This window comes from Enhydra lutris, unplaced genomic scaffold (assembly GCF_002288905.1).
Source record: "Enhydra lutris kenyoni isolate GAN:26980312 unplaced genomic scaffold, ASM228890v2 scaffoldscaffold49, whole genome shotgun sequence".
NCBI lineage: Eukaryota > Metazoa > Chordata > Mammalia > Carnivora > Mustelidae > Enhydra > Enhydra lutris.
Genome location: NW_019154133.1, coordinates 8,031,553 through 8,058,258, shown reverse-complemented (window position 1 = coordinate 8,058,258; position 26,706 = coordinate 8,031,553). Strand labels below are relative to the sequence as shown.

At 35.7% G+C, this 26,706-nt stretch overlaps 1 protein-coding gene across 1 annotated transcript; it reads left to right on the top strand.

Annotated features, from left to right (window-relative positions):
* Positions 1 to 413: 413 nt before the first annotated feature.
* On the top strand, positions 414 to 26,110 carry LOC111156817 (hepatocyte nuclear factor 4-gamma). The gene is made up of 10 exons (XM_022517903.1): positions 414 to 591; positions 3,505 to 3,676; positions 8,320 to 8,414; positions 11,682 to 11,788; positions 13,849 to 14,004; positions 17,045 to 17,132; positions 19,537 to 19,689; positions 19,817 to 20,053; positions 20,999 to 21,121; positions 25,544 to 26,110. Exons 1-10 carry the CDS (start codon positions 456 to 458, stop codon positions 25,663 to 25,665), a joined length of 1,389 nt encoding a protein of 462 aa, XP_022373611.1. The 5' UTR covers positions 414 to 455; the 3' UTR covers positions 25,666 to 26,110.
* The last annotated feature ends 596 nt before the right edge of the window (positions 26,111 to 26,706 follow it).

Here is a 26,706-nt window from a genome sequence, read left to right as displayed (position 1 = left end):
TTAAGTGCTTATGTTAAGTGTTAACTTACAGTCTTGGCATCAGATTTATAACAGTAAAATCCCATTTTTTAGAACATGTGGTATGTGATTTCAGCCCCTTGCATGGCATAAATCATGTTACAGATACTTGAAACCCGAGAGATTCTCTTTTCTATTTTTAACTACTTAATGACATCATTTATTGTCTACTGGGAATCAATTTAGGAAATCATATTCGTCCACTAAGCACTTCAGATAAGGTGATTCCATGAAGCATTCCAAGATTATCACAAGGAATTGCTTTCGTATGCCATAAAAGAAAAAGAAATGAACAGAATATGGCCTGCAGAGGAGTTTACAGTTTTACAGCTCCTCCCACGTAAGTCACTGTTAACAGTAACAGTTAACTTTGGATTATCACTCACAGATTGAAAGCCCAGCAGCCATCACACACGCTGGCCTGTGGTGGCACTTGTATGTGTGTTTCTAAGTCAATGATGAGGGTATCAGAACCGATACTGGACATGGAGATGGCAAATTACAGTGAAGTATTGGACCCAACTTACACAACTTTGGAGTTTGAAACTATGCAGATTCTGTATAATTCAAATGGTGAGTTCTCATCTACTTGTAGACATAAAGGAAAGCAGCTATAATGGGAGGGGTAAAAACTGAGCTTCCCAGGTGGTAGCTCTGTATCTCCTTGCTGAAGAATTCATGACTTGGTTTTTAAGACTATGTATCTGAGTTTTTGTATTTCCTCACAAAATTTAAGTTAATATTGTTATGGCTCATTTATGTTGAGTCTTTTTTAAAGTCTAGTTTCGCGTAACAAAGTGACCTCAGAATTCTGTCATAGGCCAGTTAAGGTAAAAAGAACAGTTTCAGAAGTTACTTTATTTACTGTAAATCACAGTAGTAAGTAACATTGGCAGACTGGCTGTGAAGTACATTTTCTATGCGGTATTTAAAATGACATACAGAACGCTGGAGGCTTTTACTGGTTGCCTCCTCCTGTCGTTTCAGTTCTCAATGGCTGTTGATGAGAAACTTCATTTAAAATTACTGTAAGTTTTTGCACTGAACCCAGTATGAAAGGAAATAAAGGCTTATATTATAACCTTACTACTTGACAAGCTAATGTTTAGCCTCACAAATCTCTTGGTATTTATCCACTGTAACTTTTTAACTTCAAATAAGGCATGGATTGTTTAGAGTTCATGTCTTTATATAATATAGTTTATTGTTGACTTTGTATTTAGGTTTTTCCCAAGTAAAAGTCTTGTCCAAGATTACTTATAATTGTCAGAACACCTCAAATCTAGTAATTATATATACTTTGAAAAACATGTGTGTGTGTGTGTGTGTGTGTGTGTGTGTGTAGTATAGTTTGGGATTGAGAATATATCTTCTACTCAGGATAGGGTAACGTTCTGCTATGCTCCTCAGTTTTACAACTGCTAATCTCATTATATTTATAATAAGCAACAGTTTATTAGTGGGAAGATTTTTTTAATCCTTAGAAGATAAATTCTGAAATTTTAGCACAAAGAGAATTAAAAGAAACCCTTAGTGCAAATCTTAGGAAATCACTATTTTTATTCCTTAGGTTTAGATTTGATTAAAAATATTTAATAATATATTTGGCTCCAGAGAATCATGATTTTTTAAAAGACTGTATATTACTAAATAAGGACAGATTTAGCATAAATATGTAACACAGCTAACTTCTGTGTTGTCTAACTTGTTTTGTAATAATGTTGTTAACAATATGTAAGTATGACATTAAACTGGAAGCAAGAGCTGAATTTTTTTCCTGTTTCCGTAAATCTAGAATACAATCAATCCTAACACTTCTGTCGTATTTCTAAACCAATTTTGTTTATGTTACCAAAAAGAAAAATTCTTCACGTTAAACTCTATAACATCACATGATTAACCCTTAAACATATTCTCATTAAGGTTTTTCTTGACGAAATTATATATGGTAATGTCTGTCTACTCAGTAGTATTAGTAAGCAGAATATATGTGTTTTCACAGAATTTAATTGACACATGACAGACTTTAATTTTATCTTTTGTTATATTCAAGATACGATGAGTTGTTCTGTTAGAATTTAGACAGATCCAAGTTCTCTAACATCATGAGGTTTATATACTGTAGGGAAAGAGGGGGTGGTAAATGAACAGACTAGTACATAATTTTTAAAAATGAAGTAGTTATTTAAAAAAATAATCAGGGTTCTAGATTCTACTTGGAGGGCAGATGAGGGACGACTCTTAGATGTGTGTTCAGAGAATATTTCATAGACAGTGAAACTGGAGCAGAAATCAGATCACCAGTTCAAAGACATCCTTGAGGAAGAACTTTCCTTTGAGGCAGGAGCAGCAAATGTAAAAATTCAGAGATGGAAACTGCCAACTTAAGGAAGTTAAAAAGGCGACATTGTTGAACAGTGAACAGGATGGAAAGTTGTACCAAGTAATGGAGTCAGAGAGGTGGGAGGGAGCTTTAACACACAAGGCTTTACAGCAAGCCTGAGATGCGTAGGCTTTATTCTGTTTCTGAGGGTTAGGGACAGAAGACTAATATGATGTGAATTTCTTGTTCCAAGAGCACTTTGGGGTAATAAACAGTAGGGGAGCAAGGGTGGAAACAGAAAAATTAGATAAGAGGCTATTGCAGTAATGTAGGGGAAAGATTATAGTTGATTGGGTAAGGGTGACCATGGTAAAAGGGTGAAAAGTTGTGAATTCAATATGTATTTCAAATATGGACTTAGTATTAGATTGGATATGAACAATGACGGGGAGAATCCAATGAAGACCACTGGGTTATTGGCCCAAGGTACTGGATGGAACCATTGACTGACTGACATAGGGAAGACTGAAGGAAGAACAAATTTGAGGGGAAAAATAGAAGAGTTGTGTTTTGATACATTAATTTGCAATTCCTATTAAACTTTATTTTTTTTTAAGATTATTTATTTATTTATTTATTTGACAGACAGAGATCACAAGTAGGCAGAGGCAGGCAGAGAGAGAGGGAGAAGCAGGCTCCCTTCTGAGCAGAGAGCCCGATATGGGGCTCGATCCCAGGACCCTGGGACCATGACCTGAGCCAGGCGCCCCTCCTATTAAACTTTAAAATGAAGTAGTTAAAAAAGTATTTGGGCATTTCAAACTGATACCCATGGAAGACATCAGGGGTAGAGAGAAAATCTGGGGATTTTTCTCTCATACACATGATATTTGACATCATGGGACCAAATGGGTTTTCCCTAGGAAAGAGTATATTTGTGGGGACTTAGACCTATAGTGTCCCAAAGTTTAATCTTCAGAAATATGTGAGGGAAGACTGGAATGGAGACTGGCAGAAGTGGCCAGTGGTTAAAAGGAGAGCACTAGTGTGCTCCAAGAGGTCAAGGAAATGGACTGTTTTGAGCCTGTGAATAATTAGTAGGGTAATATAAATAAGAAATACTTAGTATTAACTTGAAGGCTACTCTGCTTTTTCTTTAACAGATAGCTCTGCTCCAGAGACAACAAGTATGAATACCACAGACAATGGTGTCAACTGCCTTTGTGCCATATGTGGGGACCGAGCAACGGGAAAGCATTATGGAGCATCAAGCTGTGATGGGTGTAAGGGCTTCTTCAGACGCAGCATACGCAAGAGTCATGTTTATTCCTGCAGGTACTTGAGATGCTCCTTTTGAGAAATTTCTCTTTAGAGGCATTTCAAAATGGTGCGCAAGAAGTAAGGGATAAAATCAGGGCTTTTGGAGCACCTGTGTGGCTTAGTCGGTTAGCATCTGACTCTTAATTTCAGCTCAGGTCGTGATCCCGGGGTCTTGAGATCGCGTCCAGAGTCCAGCTCCCCACCCAGCCTGAAGTCTGCTTGTCCCTCTCCCTCTCCCCCTTCCCTCACTCTCTCTCTCTCTCTCTCTCTCTCTAATAAATAAATAAATAAATAAAATCTTTTAAGAAATCAATTTTCATACAAACAAAGTCTGTATGGAAAAAAAATCTGTAAGCTGTGTTTAAAGTATGGGTATGTGGGGGGGCACCTGGGTGGCTCAGTGAGTTAAAGCCTCTGCCTTCGGCTCAAGTCATGATCCCAGGGTCTTGGGGTCGAGCCCACATTGGGCTCTCTGCTCAGCAGGGAGCCTGCTTCCTCCTCTCTCTGACTGCCTCTCTGCCTAGTTGTAATCTCTGTCTGTCAAATAAATAAATAAAATCCTTAAAAAAAAAAGTATGGGTATGTGGGTGTGTACGCAGGATGCATTCCTACAGGTAGTTCTTTTTTATGAAACATTTTAGACTTATAAAACATATAAAAAAAATCCACATACTTATCATCCAACCTAGACCAATATAGTAGAAGCCTTTAGTGAACACACCTCCTCTATCGGTTTCTCTTTCTGTCCTCCCTCCCAGAAGTAGCTACTGTCTGAAATGTGGTGTTTGTCTTTTCTTTTGTTCCTTTATTGTTTTACCACATGTTCATATACCAGTGGACATATTTAAATCTGTATTTAAATGGTTTCACAATCTGTGTGTTTTTCTGCATCTTGATTTTCTTTTTAACATCTCTACCTCCCGAGTCTTTCAAACACAATTATAAAAGTGTGGATGATTTTGGTAGCTTGTCAAAGTCAGTGAATGAGCTTAAATTTTCAGTCTTAAAATTTTAAGTGTATTTCTCATGCCACAATTTTGCCATTGAATTCAATGTTTTGTCCAAAATATATTTAACTCTATTGTATATGCCACATATTTCTAGTAAGCTTAAAAAATATCTAGTGAACATCGTAGTACAAGTTAGGATTAGATACTCCACCTTGAATCTTCAGAATGACAGTTCTGGAATGTAGATTACATCTGTATGAAATATGCACTATTAAAAAAATGACTGATGCTAACAGAAAAATATCAATGTTTGCTCTACTGATGAGTAGCATGTATAGAATTGCTGTGTTATTTTGTGAACAAGCTGGACATTTGGGAAAAAGTTAATCTCCCTCACAATATGATGCCATTTGATTTCTAGGGTCTGGAAAAAGCTAATGTATAACTCTCCAAATACCTAACTAATGTTCTCTAGTAATTTTTCCAGGAGGGCTTAAAGTTGGTTAAAAAAAAAAAAAATTAAATCATCCACTTTAAAATCTTCTTGATAAACAAAAAATATATTTACATGAGTCTTGCTTTTATGTACATTAGAGCTCTAGATATAAAAAAATAAACCAAGTAGATTTCCCTCATTAAAAGCATCTTCTCTATGATTACATTAAATATTCAGTGCTTCTACATAATTTACAAAATTAACAGTGAAAATAAGCACAAAATAACATGTAAATAATATATTTTGAATCATATGTTCTGTTAAAGATGAAATACATATATATGAAAAATAGTGTGATCCAAACAACTAAATCCAACAAAGACTTTTAAGAATCAGAAAATATTGGCACCATTGGCTTTCAAGATTTCTTCCCTTACTGTATGAGAAAAGTGAGAAAGGAGTGTTCCCATACAACTTTTGGAATTAAAAAATATTCCCACCACATGTACAGTTTGACGACTCACATCTCCTCATCATGAGTATTGCTGCCAACTTAGCCTTCTTTACATATTTTGGTATTAAAAAAGTGCTGTGATTTTCCATTTGGAAAATACTTATTATAATAATGAAGGTGTAGGAATGTAAAGGTTTTTTAAGCTCAGATTTTGCTGGTCTCAAATTTATCCATTTCCTCGGATGTACAAATTTTATTTCTATTTTAGCTCTTCTGTCCCACTGAAGTTGGGCTTTCCCTCTAAACCACTTTAAATTGTTGTTTCAATATTTCTCACATCATCTTCTCTTTATTATGGCTGTTTGTAAACTTGTATGTGTACTCTGTTATGGTTTCCTCGAATGGAGAAGACAGGTCATATTCCTTTGTTTAATCCCTACACCATGATCTTGTACACAGAAGGTGCTCAATATGTTTATTCAGTTTTTGCATTAATGTTAGTTGGGTGTATTTTCCTCTTTTATTTATTGGTAATCAGATTCCTTCTCCTGAAGCCATGAATTTCCAAGTGAACAATTCTTTTTCCTCATCTTAAAAATACCTCTCTTCCAGCTCAGTTCTTTTATAGTAGATTTTATATTCAGTCAGTTCAAAGTGGCTTCCCATCATTTTTAGAAGAACAATCTTCTTTTGTAGATCACCAGTAGGTTCTTTTATTCCCATCATTAATAATCAGTAACATACCAGTAATTACAAATTTATATTTGTAATACTGATACAGTATACATTGTATCAATCATTGTATCATCAATGTACTTTGATACAATATCAATGATATTGATATTATTACAAATAATCAGTAATATACCAATACATATGGATGTGGATAATTTTATGATGCAATTTGGAAGAAATATTATTATTTTACTATATGATTGATATTTGCTCCAAAGTCTATGATTTATATTTACCCTACATGCACACAACGTTTTGCTGAAAGTCCTTCCAATTTGACAGCTGTAAATTAATTTGGGAATGTTAAATAACATCCTCACGTGTTCCATCAGGAGTGAATGGTGGACTGGAAATCAAGCTCACATTTAATTCCAGAGACCATACATTTTAATATTTTTAAGTGTTTAATCCAGGTTTTGAGTATGTTCACAGAGTTGTGCAACCATCACTACAACCAACTTAAAACATTTTCATCACCCTGTAAAGAGACCTCCTGCCCTTAAGCTGTTGCTCCCTGTTTCCCTTAACTCCCTCCCCTCCAATGACAGGCAATGATTAATGCACTTTCTGTTTCTATAGATTTGTTTCTTAAGGACATTTGAAGTAAATTAAATTACAAACACACCTCACTTTACTGCACTTCACAGACATTGCTTTTTTTTTTTTACAAATTGAAGATTTGTGGCAACCCTGTGTTGAGCAAGTCTTTTGGTGCCATTTTCCAATCAGTATTTGCTCACTTTGTGTCTGTGAGTCACAGTTGGGTAATTCTTGCAATATTTCAAACTTTTTCATTATTATTATTACATTTGTTATGATGATCTGTGATCAGTGGTTACAATATTGTGGAACATTCAGATAATGGTTGGCAGTTTTTAGCAATAAAATATTTTTAATTAAGGTATTACATTGGTATTTTAGACTGTGCTGTTGCACACTTTGTAGATTATGGTATAGTGTAAACATAACTTTAATATACACTGGGAAACCAAGAAATTTCATTTGACTCACCTAATTATGATACTAGCTTTATTGTGGTGGCCTGAAACCAAAACAGCAGTATCTCTCAGGTATGCCTGACTTCTTTCATTTCGAATGTGTTTTCAGGGGTCACCCATGTTGTAGCATGTATCAGTACTCCATTCCCATTCATTGGCAGACAATAATATCCATTGCATAGGTGCACCATATTTTATCTATCTGTTCATCAGCTGATGGGTTTTTGGGTTGTCCCTTTATTTTGGCTGTTAGGAATCATGGCTATTTGGACATTTGTGTGCATATTTCTGTGAGAACATATGTTTTCATTTCTTTTGTGTATATACCTAGGAGTGGAATTGCTGGGTCATATGCTAACTCTAACGTCTAACTTTTCTTTAAAAACTGCCGAACTTTTGGCCAAGCAGCTGTATCATTTTATATTACAAAAGCTGTGTATGAGGGTTCCAGTTTTTCCACGCCCTCATTGACACTTGTTATTGTCTGTTTCTTTCTTTTCTTTTTTTTTTTCCGATTATAGTCATTTTAGTGGCTGTGCGATAGTACCTAATTATGCAGAGACCATACTTTAAGTGTTGTTTTCACCCACCTCTGGATATGTAATTTGGCAGTTAGAGTAAATTTCAGTTGCATTTGAGGCACATTTAAAATTAATAGAAGGATATTTAAAAGAGAAAAGCATGAAAGTGCAGAGGAATGAAGTTCTGATATATTCTCCATTATACTGAAATCATTTAGCAATAAGCAAATAGAATTCACATGCCAAGGATTTTTAAACTAGGTTTGGCTTTCCCAACTCAGGATAGAAGTGATAATGTATAGTGTGTATCCTGGTGAAAAGTCAAATATCATTCAGTTTTATTTTATTATAAAGACTGCATGAGAAGTGAAGCTTGATTTTCACATACACGCTGACCATTAGACTGGAAAAGTTGCAGGTAACTCTTCTTAACATTCTTCCTGTTGGGCCAAATTTGACCATATATACCCAAGGTCTGTTTGTCTGTTTATCTGTTTATCTGTGTGTGTTTGTTTTTGTTTCATAAACAGTTTTCTGCAAACTAATATATCTTTGATATTATAGGTTCAGTCGGCAATGTGTTGTTGACAAGGACAAAAGGAATCAATGCAGATATTGTCGATTAAGAAAGTGTTTCAGAGCAGGAATGAAGAAAGAAGGTAACAATATATAGTATAATAATGATAATTGTTGGTGGAAATTGTTATACACATACATCCTCATGCATTCACATAACTTTTTCAAATGAATTCTGATTTTCTTCAAGTTTAAGAATTTACCCAAGGACATTCACATAACTTTTTCAAATGAATTCTGATTTTCTTCAAGTTTAAGAATTTACCCAAGGACTATGACACCCAGTCTTTGATGATTGTCTGATTCCAGACACTAGTACCTCTGCTACTGTGTTATACCTGGAAAGAAAAGTATTATCTAAATAATATCCCGATACCCTGTTCAAAAGAGAAATGGCAAAATCTATTAATAGGTTGAAATTATAAACATCATTTTTAAACACATATTTATTGTCAATAATAATTGAATATCTTTATCTCATAAACATTGATTGAATATTAACTTTTTATTCATTGATTTATTTATTTAGCAAATATTTATTGAGCACTTCTTTCTAAAAACTGTTGCATATGCTAAGGCTTCAGTGGTGAACATAACAGAAAAAAGAGTCCTTCCTTTCAGGGAGCTTATATTCCATTGAGGAACAGAGACAGTGGACTACATACTCTGTTTCTTAATTTCACTTCAAACGTAGTAAATAATCTGATTATATTATCCTACATTCTAACTGTGGTTAATTTGGAAACAAATCTGTTGAACACATGTAGACATTTGGCAGGAGATAACCACTGCAGTATTTTATGCTTATCAATTCACATGCTTATGCCTATTACATACCAAGAAATATTTTTCAGAACTATTTCACAAACCATAAAAAAAAAAAATCAAGTTAAATACTACAGAAATGTAAAGTATATCAAACTTACCTTGAACATAGCTGGTTTTTTCTTTGTCACAATATTTTAAAGAGACCTAAATTCCATTGGTTTCATTTGGATTACTAGTCTCCAAAAGAAGGCAAAATAAAGTTTACAAAATTAAAGGAGAAGCACTTTGTCATTACAAAATGACTTATTTCTAATGGCAATATTTAGTAGTTTTTAGGATTTATTACATACTTTGTTGATCAATTTCATCTATTTCTATTTGAACCACAGCACTACTCCTACATAAGTATAAGGAAGTCACAATCCTCTATTTCCTTTAAAAATTCACAGGTTTTGAAAGAAAATTACTTTCAAAAATAGTTAAATTATGTCTCCTACCATTCATAGAATAATGCATTAGTTTTTTCTAAATAGATTAGGAAGTAACTTTTGAAGATATATTTCTCTTATTTACAGTAATAACATAATACCAAGGTTAGTTGGATAGAATCCTATATAAACATGGTTTTATGTAAAAAATTATAGCAGTGGGGCACCTGGCTGGCTCAGTGGGTTAAGCCTCTGCCTTCAGCCCAGGTCATGATCTCAGGGTCCTGGGATCAAGCCCCGAGTCGGGCTCTTTGCTCAGCGGGGAGCCTGCTTCTCCCTCCCTCACTCTCTCTCTCTGCCTGCCTCTCTGCCTACTTGTGATCTCTTTCTGCCAAATAAATAAACAAAATATTTTTTTAAAAATGATAGCAGTAAGATTACAAATGTTCACAATATCTTTTGGTATGTTTCTGAGGATTGATCATGTAAATGAAATTCACTAAAGCATAGCTTACATTTTAATTTTTTATCTCCACATATGCATTTCCATATGACTCAGTTTAGGCTGAAAATCAATGACCATTTCTGTGGGGAAAAAAGAGTAAGCTACCAGTAAATATGATTTTAAGATAAAATATTAATGATTCATTCCCAGCTTCAACACTACTCACTCTTAAAAGCAAAGTCCAGTATTTTCTCTTCCAAATTAATGACTTCATGACTAATAGTAAGTATGGGGTAGATAGTAGCTTTTGGCATAGAAATTGGTGCATCTCTTTAATAAAAGAATAATTTAATTAAAAATTCTAATAGTTTTATATCTTCTCTCTCCAGCAGAACAGGGTAGAGCATTGATCTAAGTAATTTAGGGGCTATAGGCCTTGTTTTCATTCTTTTTGGTTAACTGAAGATATATTTAACTCCTAAGTTTTAAAACCTAACGTTGAGAGGCACCTGGATGGCTCAGTCAGTTTAGCATTGGACTCTGAGTTTTAGTTCCATGTCAGAGCCAAAACATGGTGTCTCCTTGAGACTCTTTTTCTCCCTCTGCCCTTCCCGCTTCTACACTCACTCTCTCTCTCTCTTAAAATAAATAAATAAATCTTTAAAAAATAAGTAAGTAAGTCTAACATTGATATTTGACTTATATTATTCTTTATATGACAAATATACGAGGTAATACTCCCTCTCTCACTCTTCCTTATATTTAAAATGTAGTTTTCAGGGAGCCTGGGTGGCTCAGTCAGTTAAGCATCTGCCTTAAGCTCAGGTCATGATCCAGGGTCCTGGGATCAAGCCCCACATTGGGCTTCCCCTCAGCAAGGAGCCTCCTCCTTCCTCTCCCTCTGCCTCTGCTTGTTCCCCTACTTGTGCTCTCTCTCTGTCAACTAAATAAATAAAATGTTTAAAAAAATAAATTAATTAAATAAACTCTAGTTTTCAATAAGGAATTCAGAAACACACATTACTTTCCCTTTCCTTTCTGAAACAAGTAGATCTAGCTCTCTCCTAGAAGCTTTTTATATGATACTTAAGATGTCTTCACCCTTCCAAAATGCTGATGTTCAAACCTTAGTCTCCTCAGAAGACACCCCTTCCTGCAACTTTTGCTTTATTATCGTTTGTTAACTGTCCCAAGCACATTGTTTCATAAGAGATCATGAGATTGCAAGCTTAAAATCACCTTTCCTAAATAAAATTCATTTTCCATTTCTCCTAGTGTTTGAGAAAAAAAAAATGGAAATTTCAAAATCTGTGATTCCTATCTTCTGATGGTGGATATGTTCTTTACCTTCGTCAATCTCACAGGCGATACTCTTCCTCTACTTATCTTATAGTTTTATTAACGTTGAGAGAATGGAAAAACCATCCTATCACAGATACTGCGTGGTTGAACTGACTGACCCAATGCTTTCTGACACGCCTACGATCATGAAGTTTCAAAAGGCAATATTTTATGAGATCTAATGACAGGCTTGGCCTTCTTTTTAAAAGTGGTGCAGAATGAAAAATAGCCTCAGTCATAACATGGTTTCCCCTCTGCCCCTTAAGCCCTTCTTTCTTTTTATACTATTATTTTTAAATTTAAAACTGTATTTCCTGACATGTAGTGAAAAGAACTGACCAATGAATACTGCGATTTTTCTCTCCTAGCTGTGCAAAACGAACGGGATAGAATAAGCACCAGAAGAAGCGCATTTGATGGCAGCAACATCCCCTCCATTAACACACTGGCTCAAGCAGAAATTCGGTCTCGCCAGGTACCTGCGGCACTCCAGCATCAGTCTTGTCCAACAGAATCAAATGTCTATTTAGGCATAACTCAAAAATAATCTAAGTTCATTTAAATGGGCTCACTTCTAAAATGAACTACAGTTTTACTTTGAAAATATTAGGTGAAATGTTGACTTAATTTTGACTCTTCCTGGACAACTTCCTGTTTTTAAACAGAAAAATGCAATGTATTTCAGTCTAATGTTGTTAAATGAAAGTTTGTTTACAAGGTTGGTTTATAATACTGAATGCGTAGCACAATCCTCTGGGGGCAGGAGCTTACTTTACTGATTACGTCTGTAAAATCAGTTACTGTGACTTTTGGGAAGCTTGGTTGAGACCTAACCTCAGGGCTTCCTTCTTTGAAAATGGTTTCTGAACTAAAGAATTCACCTTGGCATCCGTTTTGGAAACAAGTATTTAAGGGAAGAACCAGAATCCAGAAACCAATGGAGAAGGAGTTTATTATTTTAAATTTCTAGAATGAGAATATCAGTTCCAAAGTTTAAAATTATTTGTCATTAGTTATATACATAAAAATAAATCATTTAAGAATCAAATGAAGAAGGGCGCCAGGGTGGCTCTGGTGGTTGAACATCTGACTCTTGATCTCAGTTCAGGTCATAATCTCAGGATTGTGAACTCAAGGCCCATGTTGGGCTCCACACTGGGCGTGGAGCCTACTTAAAAAAAAAAAAAAAAAAAAGAAGACTTAAAATCCTTGCAATTTCCTGAGTGATAAGAGAGCCTTTTGTTAGTCATAAAATCTCCAACAGACCTCTTCAGGGTTTATGCTAATGAGGTGACATAGGGTGGGTCCCAGAAGGACCAAATTGGGATTCAAGGATTGGAAATTTCAACCCCACCCACTGGCTATCTGTGAAGAGAGGGGGCTGAAGACTGGGTTATAAAAACGCTTGGAACAACAAACAGGTTGGTGAACAAGTCAACATTTTGGAAAAGTGATTTCCCTGCAGAAGGCATGGAAGCTTTCCACCACTCCACACCCCTACCTATCTATCTTGTTCAATGCATCTTTTCCATTTGGTTTTTCCTGAATTGTATTTTTTATGATAAACTGGTCAGTGTAAAAAAAAAAAAAAAAAAAAAAGGATCAAATAAGAAAACCTTTTGAAGACAGTTTATTTTAGCATTGCCCCATGAGAAAAGTTAATGATATTTTTCTATTATAAAAAATTATGAAATAGCTAACTATTAATCAGGTTCTATAATGAGTCAGTGCAACTACTTTCATTTTTGATAGCACGAGGGTGGTATGATGAGCCTAACATCTCCATTATCATCAATCCTTGATTACTTAATGATCCTATAGAGTGTTTGCAGAATGGCTTAGGAGGCTGTGAAGAAATAGACATACACATAGATAGACACACGCATGCATGCACACACACACATATATGTTCAAAAATTAAGTTTATAAGAACTTTTAGAAAGCAATTTTAGCAGAAAAACATCTTAAAACCACTTATATTTTATATAGTTCAAAATTATATATAATTGAAAAATTTTTTCAGTACAGGTTAAGCTTCTCAATGTTGCTGAGTCAAAAGTTGGTTTCTTAATTTTACTTTGGTGGGCTTCCGTGTCATGAAGCAACATTGCTAGTTCTGACTTCTCTTCTAAATCGTTTTTCCTGTTTGGTAAACTGTATCCACTGGAAACATTTTTTTTTTTTTTTTTTTTCTGTAAAAATAAAATCACAAAGCATGTTCCATGTGACTATGGCGTATTTTTTTGCATAGTCATTTTGAATTAGGAAAATCCTGGAAGTTGAGTAACTTATTTTATGGTTTTGCCAGTAAAAAAGGTACTGCTCCCAGAACATAGTACTGTGCAGTGAATATTTACAATTTAGCTCGTACTGAGAGGTATGTTTGTCTCAATTTTAAAATGTTCCGTGTATGTCAAGATACTGTGGCAATGAGCGTGCCCACTTCAAAGCTGTGTACTTGTTGAAGTCATAGAAAAAAGAGAAATACTGCTCATTATTATTTTAAATGGTAAATTAATGTGATCTTCATGCTAGATCTCAGTCTCCAGCCCCGGCTCAAGCACTGACATAAACGTTAAGAAGATTGCAAGTATCGGTGATGTCTGTGAGTCCATGAAACAACAGCTCCTCGTCTTGGTGGAATGGGCTAAATATATTCCTGCCTTCTGTGAGTTGCCACTGGATGACCAGGTATAGTTAAAAGATGTCATGAGTGCTTTCGGAATTTTTTTCTAACTTTGCTATGTTTTTGTGTTTTTTAAATTATGTTTATAGTAGATTGACCATATTTAACAAAGATTCAGTTATGAGAAAAAGATTGGTTTTCTTGTCTGTTCACCTTGTTCTCTCAAAAGGCACAACTATTTAACTTCTATTTTAGGGGTCCTGCGATTTATTTATTGGGTGAAGTTGAGGAAGACAGGGTTCTTCCCTCCTAGAGTTTAAAAAGCTTTAGTGAGGAAGAAAAACAGATAGCAAGGAACTGCCATTGTGAGAAAAGTATTGGCAGAATAAATATCTGAAGGCAAGTGGTACGCTGTTGGGTCTTGGTGTTTATGGAAGGTGCCATATAAAATTCCACTGAAAAACCAGACCACTCATAGACAGAAACCACATAGGTTATGTTGTGTCTTTGTAGGCACTTTATTCAATTAACATAAAATTTTGCCTTTCATGCTGTCAATTTTATTCTAGCATTCACTATATAAAAAGAATATATCTGGCAAAAAATATCTCTAGAATCATACTCTGAAATGTACAGAGAGATAGAATTCAGATACAATAATCTTTTCCTATTACATATATTTTCATATTTTGTAATATATACCTTAAGACATTTTAATTAATAGCTAAGAATTTTAATTTCGTAGTCTATGAAAACTAGATTATTCACTTCAGATTCATTTTGAATGCTTCCATCTAAGTAGTTAATAATATTTTGTAGATGCCAGTAGTTTGAAAATTTTTATTCTGCCACATTGAGTAAACCATCGTATGTATACCTAGCATATATTTTTATACCTTCTGACCAGTGCCCTTTACCACTAATACACAAAAACAAAGAAACGATCAAAGGGAAAGGTGCGTGATTGTTTAAAAAATCCAGGAAGGGCAAAATATTTACACAACCAGAATGAAAAGTGATCATAGGAAGTCAGCAGTTATATTTCTAAGACAGCATTTCACATAGCGAACCAAAAAAAAAAAAAAAAAAAAAGTGCTATGAAATCTGAAATCATTCTTAAAATGTTCTGTAACTGCCTTCCTGGTGTGAGTCAGGGTTATTGACATATCATAAAGATAGCTTGGCTCGGAAGGTTATTTCAGAATGAATAATGCTAAATTGCTAAAACATATGTGTGTGTCTCACCTCAAGCCATATAAGTAGGGTTATGTTATTTATCATTTTAATATTTTTATTATCACTCCTCTTTAAAAGTTGCTGACTTGTGTATGAAGACAATGATTTTAAAATTGGAAAATTAAAATCCAGTAACCTGCCAGAAAGAGTTTGTATTTACCAAAGGACACTTGAATACTAACAGTATAACATTAATAGCCATGGATTGGCAAATGTCCATTGTGGTTAAGTCACTAATAGAAGTAGCTTTCAGTTGCATTATATATTACATTAGTTTATTTAGTCCTCTCAAGAGCTCTGGCATAAATGTTATTATCTCCACTTAACAGTGTTTAAAACTGACCCTAGATCAGTGAAATTCACTCAGAAAATTCATCAAACAAATATTTAGTAGGACTACATTTCAGTTTTAGGAACTGTGAGGATTTGGCAATAAAAATACAGATTGCATCACTATTCTCATAAAGTTTGCACTCTATTTGGGAGAGACAGACAATAAAAAATATACAGATTATGAGTAAGTCAATTCTAGGTGGGGATAAGTTCTATAAAACAGAATGGAATGAGTTGGAGAATAACTGGAGTGGAATGGGAAGACATACATTAAGTTGGAGATTAGACATTTTTCCTGAGACCTGAATGACAAGGGGCCAGGCATGCCAAGATCTGAGGACAAAGCATTCCAGGGACAGGAACATCACGTTCAAAGGGTCTGAGGCAAGTAGGAATAATGTGCCTTGAGAAAAGTGAACAAGGGATGTGGAAAGATAAAACCAGAGAAGTGGGTGTGGGCAAAGCGAGGCCAAGGTTAAGGAGTTTGGGGTTTATCGTAAAGATAATAAGGAACCAGTGAAGAGTTTTCAGCAGAGGAGTGATATTAAGTGATTATTATCTTGAAAATATGTTCTGGGAAGCTCTGTCAAGGATTTAGGATGGAGGAACCAGAAAGGAAGCGGGCATACCTATTAGCTCAGGCTAGGCAAGATGAAGAATGACAAAGGCTCCATGGGGAGGGGGGGTGGGGGGGGGGGGGGGGGGGGGGGGAGTGGGGGGGTGGGAGCAATGGCGAAGCAGTGCCTAGATTTGCTGTACAATTAGAATAGAATCAAAATGGACTCTTGTTTCTGACATGAATGAGTATTTTGGATGATGGGGCCATTTACTAAGACGATGAAGATGTTGGAGACACATTAATTTGATGTGTTATATTTGGAATGCTTCCTGTTCTTCCTGGTGGTGATGATAAGTAGGCAGTTGAGTATATGCATAGAGCTCAGTTGAGAGCTTAGTGCAAAGAGTTAGAGGTTCAATCTAGAAAGTGTCAGCAAGCAGATCACCCATCCTCTTCACAAGTCCTCCCTTGCTTTTGTTTATTCAGTTTATTATGTGTAACAGAGTGTGTTTTACATTTACTTTCTTATGTAGTCCTCTGACTACACTTGGAGATTTTTATCACTGCCTCCATTTGATAGATGAAAACAAAAGAGTCCCAAGCTTACTGGTGAGCTTATCTAAGGTTGAACAGATAGTACATGGCCAAGCCAGGATTTGAACTCTGCTTTGTTTGATTCTCTTTCATCCTAAAACACTTTTCTTTCTGCTTTTTGTTGTTGGTGGTGGTGGTTTGTTTCCTTTCTGTTGACTTGGAAGTTTTAGATTTTTGAAAAGTAAAACTCTGTTGACATGGTAAAATAGAAAAATAGAAAGCTTAGTGATGGCAAGTCTCTATGAATTTTACAGTTTATTAAAACAACAACAACAAAAAAGATCCCAGGCTTAAAGAACGCTGAGTTAATCAGACACATATTATAACATCTTCTAATCATCATATTTTATAATTAACTGTTAAACTTGAAATTTTTCATTAAGGTGGCACTGTTGAGAGCTCACGCAGGAGAACATTTACTGCTTGGAGCTACGAAGAGATCCATGGTGTACAAAGATATTTTGCTTTTGGGTAAGTTTTTTTTTTGTTTTTTTTTGTTTTTTTTAATTTAAGAAGAAATTATGCATGCTTCATCCTTACACAGGGTCTATTCTGTATGTACCAAGCATTCATAGACACTGTCTAATGGTACTCTTACTTTACAAATTGGATTTAATTGATTGTGTCCTCACTCAAGGCCCTATCTTTCCTTGACTTGATTGCAAGGAAGTTTAGAGGACATTGAGACATTCAGGGTGCCTTGAGATTTAAAAATAAGAATTGGAGAACGTGGTTACAAGGTACAAACTTCCAGTTGGAAGTTAAATAAATACTAGGGATACAGCATACAACGTGGTGACTATAAACACTTGCTGTATAATATGTGGGCAAATTGTGAAGAGAGTAAATTCTAAGCATTCTCATCACAAGGGGATTTTGTTTCCTTCTCTTTTTATTGTATCGATGAGAAAATGGACATGAGCTGAAACTATCATGGTAATTATTTCACAATATATGTAAATCCAATCATTGTGCTGTACACCTTAAACTTATACAGTGATATAGGTCAATAATTTCTCAATGACACTGAAGGAGAAAAATTTAAAAATAAAAGTGAGCTGTTGCTCAATAAACATAATATTGAATTATGTTTAAATCATTACAGGACAAAGAGTTAGTGATCTGTGTGAACATTTCATTGGAGTCTCGGTGTTGTTTCACACTCCTTCAGTGTCTACTTAATACTTGTAATTATATTGTTTTATACACGTGAAGGAACATGTTTATTTCCTAGGATATCGTGGCTAACAGTATGATGCAAAATCCCGAGTTAAAAAAAATAATTTGGTGACTGTGTCTGAGAATTCTGATAGTTAAGTAGCAGTACCGGAAGAGGCAAAAGTAGGATGGCAGGTTGAACGAGAGATAAGACACAAAGGGAAAGCTCTCGTTTTCCTTAATTGTTCCAATCCCCCACACCTTACTTACCTTTTAAATTAGGTTTCCTATTGAGAGAGTTGAGGTTCCTGGAATAATTATTACCTCCACCTCTCTCTGGCTGTATGAAATGGTGACCAGATTGTTTATTCTATTTTTGTGATAGATGTTATGTCCCAAAATAGAAATAAATTGAATGTAATATAACGATAGCTAATATTTGCTGAGGACATACTATGTAAGATGCATATCTCTTCGTGCTTTACATGTAAACACACACTATCTCGTGTAATCCTCATGATGACCCTGAGGGGTAGGTATTGTTATTCTGTAGGTGGAGAAATGCCTGCAGAGAAAGTTTACGTAAAGTTACAAACCTAGTGAGGGATAGAGCCAGGATTCTAAACTGCATAATGGGACTTAGAGACTATGCTCCTAGATTCTGTTAAATACTCTCGTATTTAGAAGACTGCTCTCATACTGTTCTCAATATAGATTTGAATACAATATACCTAAAAACCCAAATGTCTTTGCTACCTAGTTCTAAATTGTTTTGCCGTGAATAATTAGGTAAACTGACTTTTCATAAGAGGAACAGGGTTACATTTTTCGAGTTCTTTGGCACGTGTTGTTACACTGAAGATTATCTTGCCTGCAGTGAAAGAATTCAGAATATTCTGCTTTTTACAAAACCAGAAAATAGCAACCTAGCTGTTTTGTTAGGAGCTTTTGTCATTATTGTCATTATAGCCAGAGATTTTGAAATTAGAGCGTCCTTAGGGATTAGGTAGTCTAGTCTCTATGGAATTTCGGAACTTTCTAGAATTCACCTACTTAGACTTGTTAAAATTGTGTCTCGAGAGTTATTACAGCTACATATACCTAGACCACTAAAGGAGTCCTATTTTTATCCAGTGTAAACAAGGAAGTTTCTTTAGGTTTTGTGTTACACTCTTTAATGAGTAAGACACTAAGAGATAACTGACATAGTGGAAAGCTAATCATTACATTTTGTTTCTCCCTTGTCAATTATTAGCTTGTTATTGGTCTGTACTTTTATGTTATCACTAGTGACTGAGGCTGTTAAAATGCATGTGATCATATTATCAATGTCATTGATCCTTGACGTGTTCTTAAGTTTTTCTAACATAACTGACCTAACACTGCTGAGAGGAAGTACTATTACTACTCCTTCAAGAGAAGAACCATATAAAACATTGATGTGTAAAAAATTAAATCATGGGGCGCCTGGGTGGCTCAGTGGGTTAAGCCGCTGCCTTCGGCTCAGGTCATGATCTCAGAGTCCTGGGATCGAGCCCCGCATCGGGCTCTCTGCTCTCTAGGGGAGCCTGCTTCCTCCTCTCTCTCTGCCTGCCTCTCTGCCTGCTTGTGATCTCTCTGTCAAATAAATAAATAAAATCTTTAAAAAAAAAATTAAATCATATCTGACGGTCTTTTGTTGGGGAGGTGGCTGACCTTTTTTTTTTTTTTTCCCCAGGGAACAACTATGTAATTCACCGTAACAGCAGTGAAGTTGAGATCAGCCGTGTGGCCAACCGGGTTCTAGACGAGCTGGTACGACCGTTTCAAGAAATTCAGATAGATGACAACGAATACGCTTGTTTGAAGGCAATCGTATTTTTTGATCCAGGTTTGTTTTCAGAATTCCATTAAAAAATAATGATAATGAAAACTAAACTATTACTTCATATTAGACTGTTTACTCTCACACTCTAGTAAGATTCAATCTTTAGATTGCTCTTTTCTTCCTTTATTAGACGCAAAAGGGCTGAGTGATCCGGTAAAGATTAAGAACATGAGGTTCCAAGTGCAGCTCAGTTTGGAGGACTACATCAACGACCGGCAGTACGACTCCCGGGGGAGGTTTGGCGAGTTGCTTCTGCTCCTGCCCACGCTGCAAAGCATCACTTGGCAAATGATTGAGCAAATACAGTTCGTGAAGCTTTTTGGGATGGTTAAAATCGACAACCTACTTCAAGAAATGTTACTGGGTGGTGAGTACAGTTAAGAATTTCCATTTTATATCTGGGCATCCCACTCTGTACAAGGTTGACCTACTGATTTTTTGCCTGTGACATACGGTACTCAGGTTTTTACATTTAAGAAAGTCTGCAGAACCCATTGGATGGAGACAAAAATACTTGAACGTATTGAAATCCTCATTCTTACTAGTGTCCACCATCTTTATGCTATACAGTTCCTCTTGCCTTAGATTTTATTCTTTCAAATATGGTAAATAGAAAAATACTTCCTATTTTTAGTACTCCTTGGGGTGAATTGTATATTTTTAAGCCTTGACTCCTTTGAAAGCTCAAGGATACCAGCATTGCAACATAACCTAAAAATATTCATAGTAAAAATCTGAAAAATAAACACTTTGCTCCTGAAATAATTAATTGACATAACACAACAAAAAGGGAAAAATGAGATTTCGTTGAGGCAATAAATGTCAGGAATGAGTTAAGAAATCATTTATTTTGTGCTCTGATCTAGATTAAATTTCCTTGTAAAATCACTTTATTTTATTTTATTTTAGTTTTAGTTTTCTGGTACTTAATGTGTTCCTAATGACATCTTTCTGAAATAAAAGTTGTTTATGCTATTAGTGTGATCCCAAATACTATAAACTTGAGGTAAGTGATTCTTGGAATTGCCTTAACAACAGGCAGCAAACCTAATGATTCCAGGAAACGGCACACAAGGTCCATTATTAATATACAACATAATATGATACAACATTAATCTAACCAATGCACAGTGAAAGCTGACATTGTCCTTAATATGGCAGCAGTTCTATTAATTTCTTTTTGAAATCCCAAAAAGCACTTTGCCAAAATAGCAATATTCAAGCTGTCAATCAGAACATTTGTTGCAAGGTAAACTTGCTAGTGTCCCTGATTAAATTTCACTGATGCAAGCATCTTTTTTATCTTCTGTAGGTGCTTCCAATGACGCTAGTCATCTCCATCATCCCATGCATCCACATTTGTCTCAAGATCCATTAACTGGACAAACTATACTTTTAGGTTCCATGTCAACACTGGTTCATACGGACCAGATCTGTAAGTATCTGGGCCACTTTTCAACCGTGATACTTTTTTTTTTTTATTATTTTTAAAATTTTTTTATAAACACATAGTGTATTATTAGCCCCAGGGGTACAGGTCTGTGAATCGCCAGGTTTACACACTTCACAGCACTCACCATAGCACATACCCTCCCTAATGTCCATAACCCCACCACCCTCTCCCGACCCCTGCCCCCGGCAACCCTCAGTTGGTTTTCAACTGTGATACTTTTTAAACTTAATTGTCTGAGGAAAAGTGGGATTTGGGGAAAGAATCTGTCAGTATCCAGAAATTGCAAAAAATTAGGTACCATTTCCTCTCTAGGACTCAGTTGTGGGAGATTCTGACGTTCAGCAATTCACTTATTCTCTTTAGGCCTGACCTTGCTCCCTAAAATAGGATGTGAGCACATAAATGCTTCCAAAGTACACCAGGATGTAAGGGCAGTCCTGGTATTGCCTGGTCATGCAGGACTGTAAGAAGGACTGTGCAAGCTGGACCCATGCAAAGAAATCTTAATAATCAATAGGAAAATTATAGTTCGCTTGTGACCTTTAAAAATGTTTGCCAAAACTTTAAGAACTCTCTTAACTACAGGTTATAAATGTCGTGAGAAATTAAAAAATAATAATCCTGAGATTTATTTAGTTCATTGTAATATAAACATTAGATTCATCAGCATGTTTTATTTCTTTGTTAAAAAATTTATGAAGTGTAGGGGCATCTGGGTGGCTCAGTTGGTTAAGTGTCTGCTTTTGGCTCAGGTCTTGATCCCAGAATCCTGCTCAGTGGGGAGTTTGCTTCTCCTCCCTCTGCTCCTCCCCATCACTCGTGTGTGCTCTCCCTCTTTAAAATAAAGAAATAAAGTCTTTAAAAAAATTATGAAGTGTAGCTCAAACAGTGCTTGCCACCTTCTCCTCCTCTAACTTGTAAGTGGAAGTGAGCATCTTTTTTATGCCTTGATGAATTTTACTGTTTTGGAAGTTTGGATTGGCTTCCAACATTTTCCTTTGCACTTTCCATCTCTGAAGTGTCTCTGAGAATCCATTTAATGTGAAGTTTTGTTGTTTTGTTTTGTTTTGTTTTAACAGGTTTCACTTCCTCAGGGACATCTTCATCCTTTTCAGCACAATCAGTTTCTTCACTAATGTCCATCAGTTCTCCTTCACTAAGCTCTAGAATGCAGGTTTAGAGACTCAAACAGCAACAACATCTGCATTCCCAGGGGCAGCTAATTCTTGTCTGACTCCATCCATGCTCCATTCACTTCTAGCATAATCACTTTTTGTTTCTTTTTCTTTTTTTCTTTTGCCAATTTTACTTTACCCAGTTTTTGCTAAGTGTCATGAGAATATGGGAATTTATCACTAGGAGACAAGGAGGCAACACAGCTACACAATTAAAGTTGTCAGTATACGAACTGAATAAAATGTATTCAGTGACCAGTCACAGACAAACTTAAAGATGTGATGTGATTGGTCACTGATCATAATGCACATCTGTTACTGAGCTAAGTAACATAGACCAGAGAGTTAACGGGTGAAGTTTCTATGTATCAAGTTACTCACAGTTAGTTGTGAGTTACCGAGCTCGCTGAAATTTGAACCATGTTTTTATAGGACTGGTGCTGTTTACCCAAGCTGTGATAACTGAAATTTGTGCATGTCAGATTTGTGCAGAGTGAGGCCTCTGGGAAAGCTCTTTGGAACTAAAATGATTGTATGAATAGTAGGGGTTAGTAGCTGATAGTGTTGCAGATTTAACACAAATTCTAATTTTTAAGCTACCTCAGAGATAAAAACCTCTATTTGACAAACTTTCTAGAATTGTGTCTGAATTTATACTAAGTAATCTCAGATTTGCCTTGGATGTATCTCTCTCTCTCTCTTTTTTTTTAAGATTTTATCTGTTTATTAGAGAGAGAAAAAGAGAGCACAAACATAGGGGAGGGGTAGAGGAAGAGGGACAAGGAGACTCCCTGCTGAGCCAGGACCCCCGATGTAGGGCTCCGTCTCCATCCCAGGACCCTAGGATCATGACCTGAGCTGAAGGCAGACACTTAACTAACTGAGCCACCCAGGTGTCCGGATGTATCTCCTCTTAACATGAAACCAGCTGACTCACTGAGATTCCATGAGTTATTGTCATGTAATTATGATGCATACTGGTATTACCTACTGACTTTACAGCAACCTTTAATAACTAGTTACAATGTGGTTTCATGGAAATGTTCAATGAAATGTAACAATTCAGTGCATATGATCTCACTGCTACCTAGTGATATGAAAAGTAGAGGCCACAGAAATACTTATTACCACTGCTATCCCTTAGATACAAGTACTGGGAAACCTATGTGTAAATTGTGTCTGAAACACAAAGTTCTTTGAATATATGATAGAGCAGAAGTAAAATTGTTAAAATATATATATATATATATATATATATATATATATATATATATACACAACTTACAGAAATAGTATAACCTGTGGCTATAAATGTACTTGAAAGACATTAATTTGGGACCATCCTTGCAAAGCATATGTTACCGTTTTCAATTCATAGTCAAGAGCAGAGAGGGAAGCCCATTACCATCTCTCTTAGAGATGAGTTATTCATAAACTCAGAAAATAAAACACATTAACAGCATATTAAACATTGTAGGCATCAACTGGCAAGAAAGTTTAACGATTCTGCTGGTGGTTGAATCTTTTACTTTTTAAATGCTAGTTTTCTAGTATTTTTGAAAGCATATTTACTGACTCTAATCTTTTTAAAATCACATCCTATTTTTCATCTTTATTTTCCCTCTTTCAGCATAATGTTTATAAGAATCATTTGTTTCGTACAAAGCAAAACATCAAACACACACACACAAATTTAAGCTCATGTGTTATTTTTCTGGCCTTTTAGAGCAGACCATTGTAGTCTTAGATTCATCCCAAATATCCAGAAATAATTTTTTAAACAAATATGGTTATCCTTTTGTCAATTAAGCTATACCTAAAAATGTGGGTTCTAAATAATTGCTAAGCCATATTTAATAATATAAAGTCAATACATTAAAGAAAATGAGGCAAAAGGGAACTTTGCTTATTTTTGTATAGAATTTTTAAAAGCTATTTTGGGGAAAAAATCTATAAAGTTTGCAGTGCCTCAGTATGATCATCAAACATTTTCTACTTGTTCTGTTAAATATGTGGAATGGTAATAAATGTAAATGTTAAAATATTTCAGGTCTTTAAAAATTAAAGGCCTAGACTAGTTCCTAGATTATTTTATAATATAGTAAAAGTTTGCAATGGGAGGATATACTATTCTACGCAATGAAGTATTCAAGCTGTAACTTTATTTTTCAATTACTTGGGCTGGTTCTTTGCATCAATGGAGAAGGGATAGATGAGCTCAGTGGTAACAGAATAATTTTGAAACAAAAAAGTTGGTATTTTTCAGATGCTTTTACCTGTCATATAGGTTTCAAAGCACTTGAAAAGTATCTTAACTTTTAATGTCATCTAATATTTTGAGTTAGTGGAATCCAAACCAAATATATTTTATTTTATGTGCATTTTTTATTGCAAAAACTGTGACGTTTTCTAAGATTTGAAAAAAAAAATAGCCTTTTGTTAATTGTTTTTGTTGACTTTTTTTCCTGCTGTGTCTGTAAGAGAATGAAATGCTCATAAATGCTGTTAAGAAAGGCAGGAAGTGACTTTTAAGGGACTATTAAGAGACTATTAAAATGTTCAGGGGCGCCAGCGTGGCTCAGTGGGTTAAGCCTCTGCCTTCGGCTCAGGTCATGATTTCAGGGTCCTGGGATCGAGTCCTGCATCAGGCTCTCTGCTCAGCAGGGACCCTGCTTCCTCCTCCTCTCTCTCTCTCTGACTGCCTCTCTGCCTACTTGTGGTCTCTCTCTGTCAAATGAAAATAAATAAAATCTTTAAAAAAAATAAAATAAAATGTTCAAGTATGGGGCTCCTGAGTGGCTCAGTCGCTTAAGTGTCTGCCTTAAGCTCAGGTCATGATCCCAGGGTCCTGGGATTCAGCCCCATGTCAGGCTCACTTCTCAGCAGGAAGCCTGCTTCTCCTTCTCTTCCTCACTCCTGCTCCCTCTCTAGCAATCTCTGTCTCTCTCTTAAATATATAAATTTTAAAATCTTGGAAAAAACAAAAAAAAGATGTGCAAGCATGCTCTATTCCATTTGAATGCTATCTGAGAGTTCAGAAGGCAGTGCAACTCCAATAGGTCTTCAAGGAGCTCCTAATGTATTAGATAATCCTACTTTATCTATTATCTTTTAAAAAATATCTCCAAAAAATAAAAATAAAAATATCTCCAAAATAAAATAATGCATATTGGTGTCACGCAGTACTTCCTGGGTCACCCTCACATCAAATTCTCTGCTTCTCTTTTAGCAACTCCTGAGACCCCGCTCCCTTCCCCACCACAGGGCTCTGGACAAGAACAGTACAAAATAGCCGTCAACCAAGCTTCGGTGATTTCACACCAGCCTCTCTCCAAACAAAAGCAATTGTGAGAGTGTGTTTACTCCTGAATGGCACTGCGTAAATGTGAAAACTTGTTGGTCTTGACATAACTCAGGATAGTACTTTTGGCAAACTTTGAGCCAAGGCTTCTTTATGGTGCTGTTGTAAGATGGGATCCTGGTTTTTTTTTTGTTTATAGGCTCCTTTTGTTTGTTGTCCCTATTGTTTAAAACTTTCCAGTGCGAGCAGTGTATATCTGAATTTCCACATGTCTGTATAGTGTATTTTTCCAACTTCCCTTGCACTGTCCCTGAACTAGTTGAATCTTATGTACTGTTTTCATTTGTTGTCTTGATATTAATTTAAATCTGTAAATAATTGCTTCGTTGTGATGTGATGCAGAACTAAGTCGTCTTTTTTGACCAGAGCAGTAAATCAGCAACTCCAGATTAATGTACAATGAACCAAGGTTTTTTGTTGTTGTTGTTTTGTTTTTTATCAATTTTAAACTTGCCAATTAGAAAATTAAAGCAGTTGCTATACAACAGGAAATATTTCTTTGAGGAAGGATCGCTTGTGGGTATCCTGTGGCTAAAAAGCATCTTTCTGGCCCACAGTTAAATATGCCCATCTTTAGCTTAGGAAGTCATAAAAAGCCATTCCAAGGATGACTGGCTATTCCGTATAATCTGCCTCTATTTGAAGATGTACCTTGAGGTAAAACATGTTTGTTTTACCAGTTAGGATACAGGATAAATGGTTTAAGGGAAAAAAAAAAAAAAAGGAAACCCTTAAAACAGCGGCTCAACCAAGAGAGACATTGATTTTCTCTCCTAAAACAATCTAGAAGTAGTCACCATTGACTAGAACTTAGCACATGTTCACATCCAGTTCCCAGCAAGGCTGGGAGAGCAGCCTTTAGGTGGCAAGCCTCAAGCCCACTAAATTGCACCAGTCTGGGAGAGTGCTATTGGGAGACAAACCCCCATCTGTCACCCGTGTGTTGTCACACCTAAGACTCACAGGTAACAAACATTCATAAACCTGAGGAGTAGGAGAGCCACCAGCTTCACGCCCAGGTCTATTTGACT

Coding starts and splice junctions, on each gene's coding strand:
- LOC111156817 (XM_022517903.1), top strand. CDS start 456: ATGTGTGTTTCTAAGTCAATGATGAGGGTATCAGAACCGATACTGGAC. Junction 592..3,504: donor GATTCTGTATAATTCAAATG/GTGAGTTCTCAT, acceptor TTTCTTTAACAG/ATAGCTCTGCTCCAGAGACA. Junction 11,789..13,848: donor CAGAAATTCGGTCTCGCCAG/GTACCTGCGGCA, acceptor TCTTCATGCTAG/ATCTCAGTCTCCAGCCCCGG.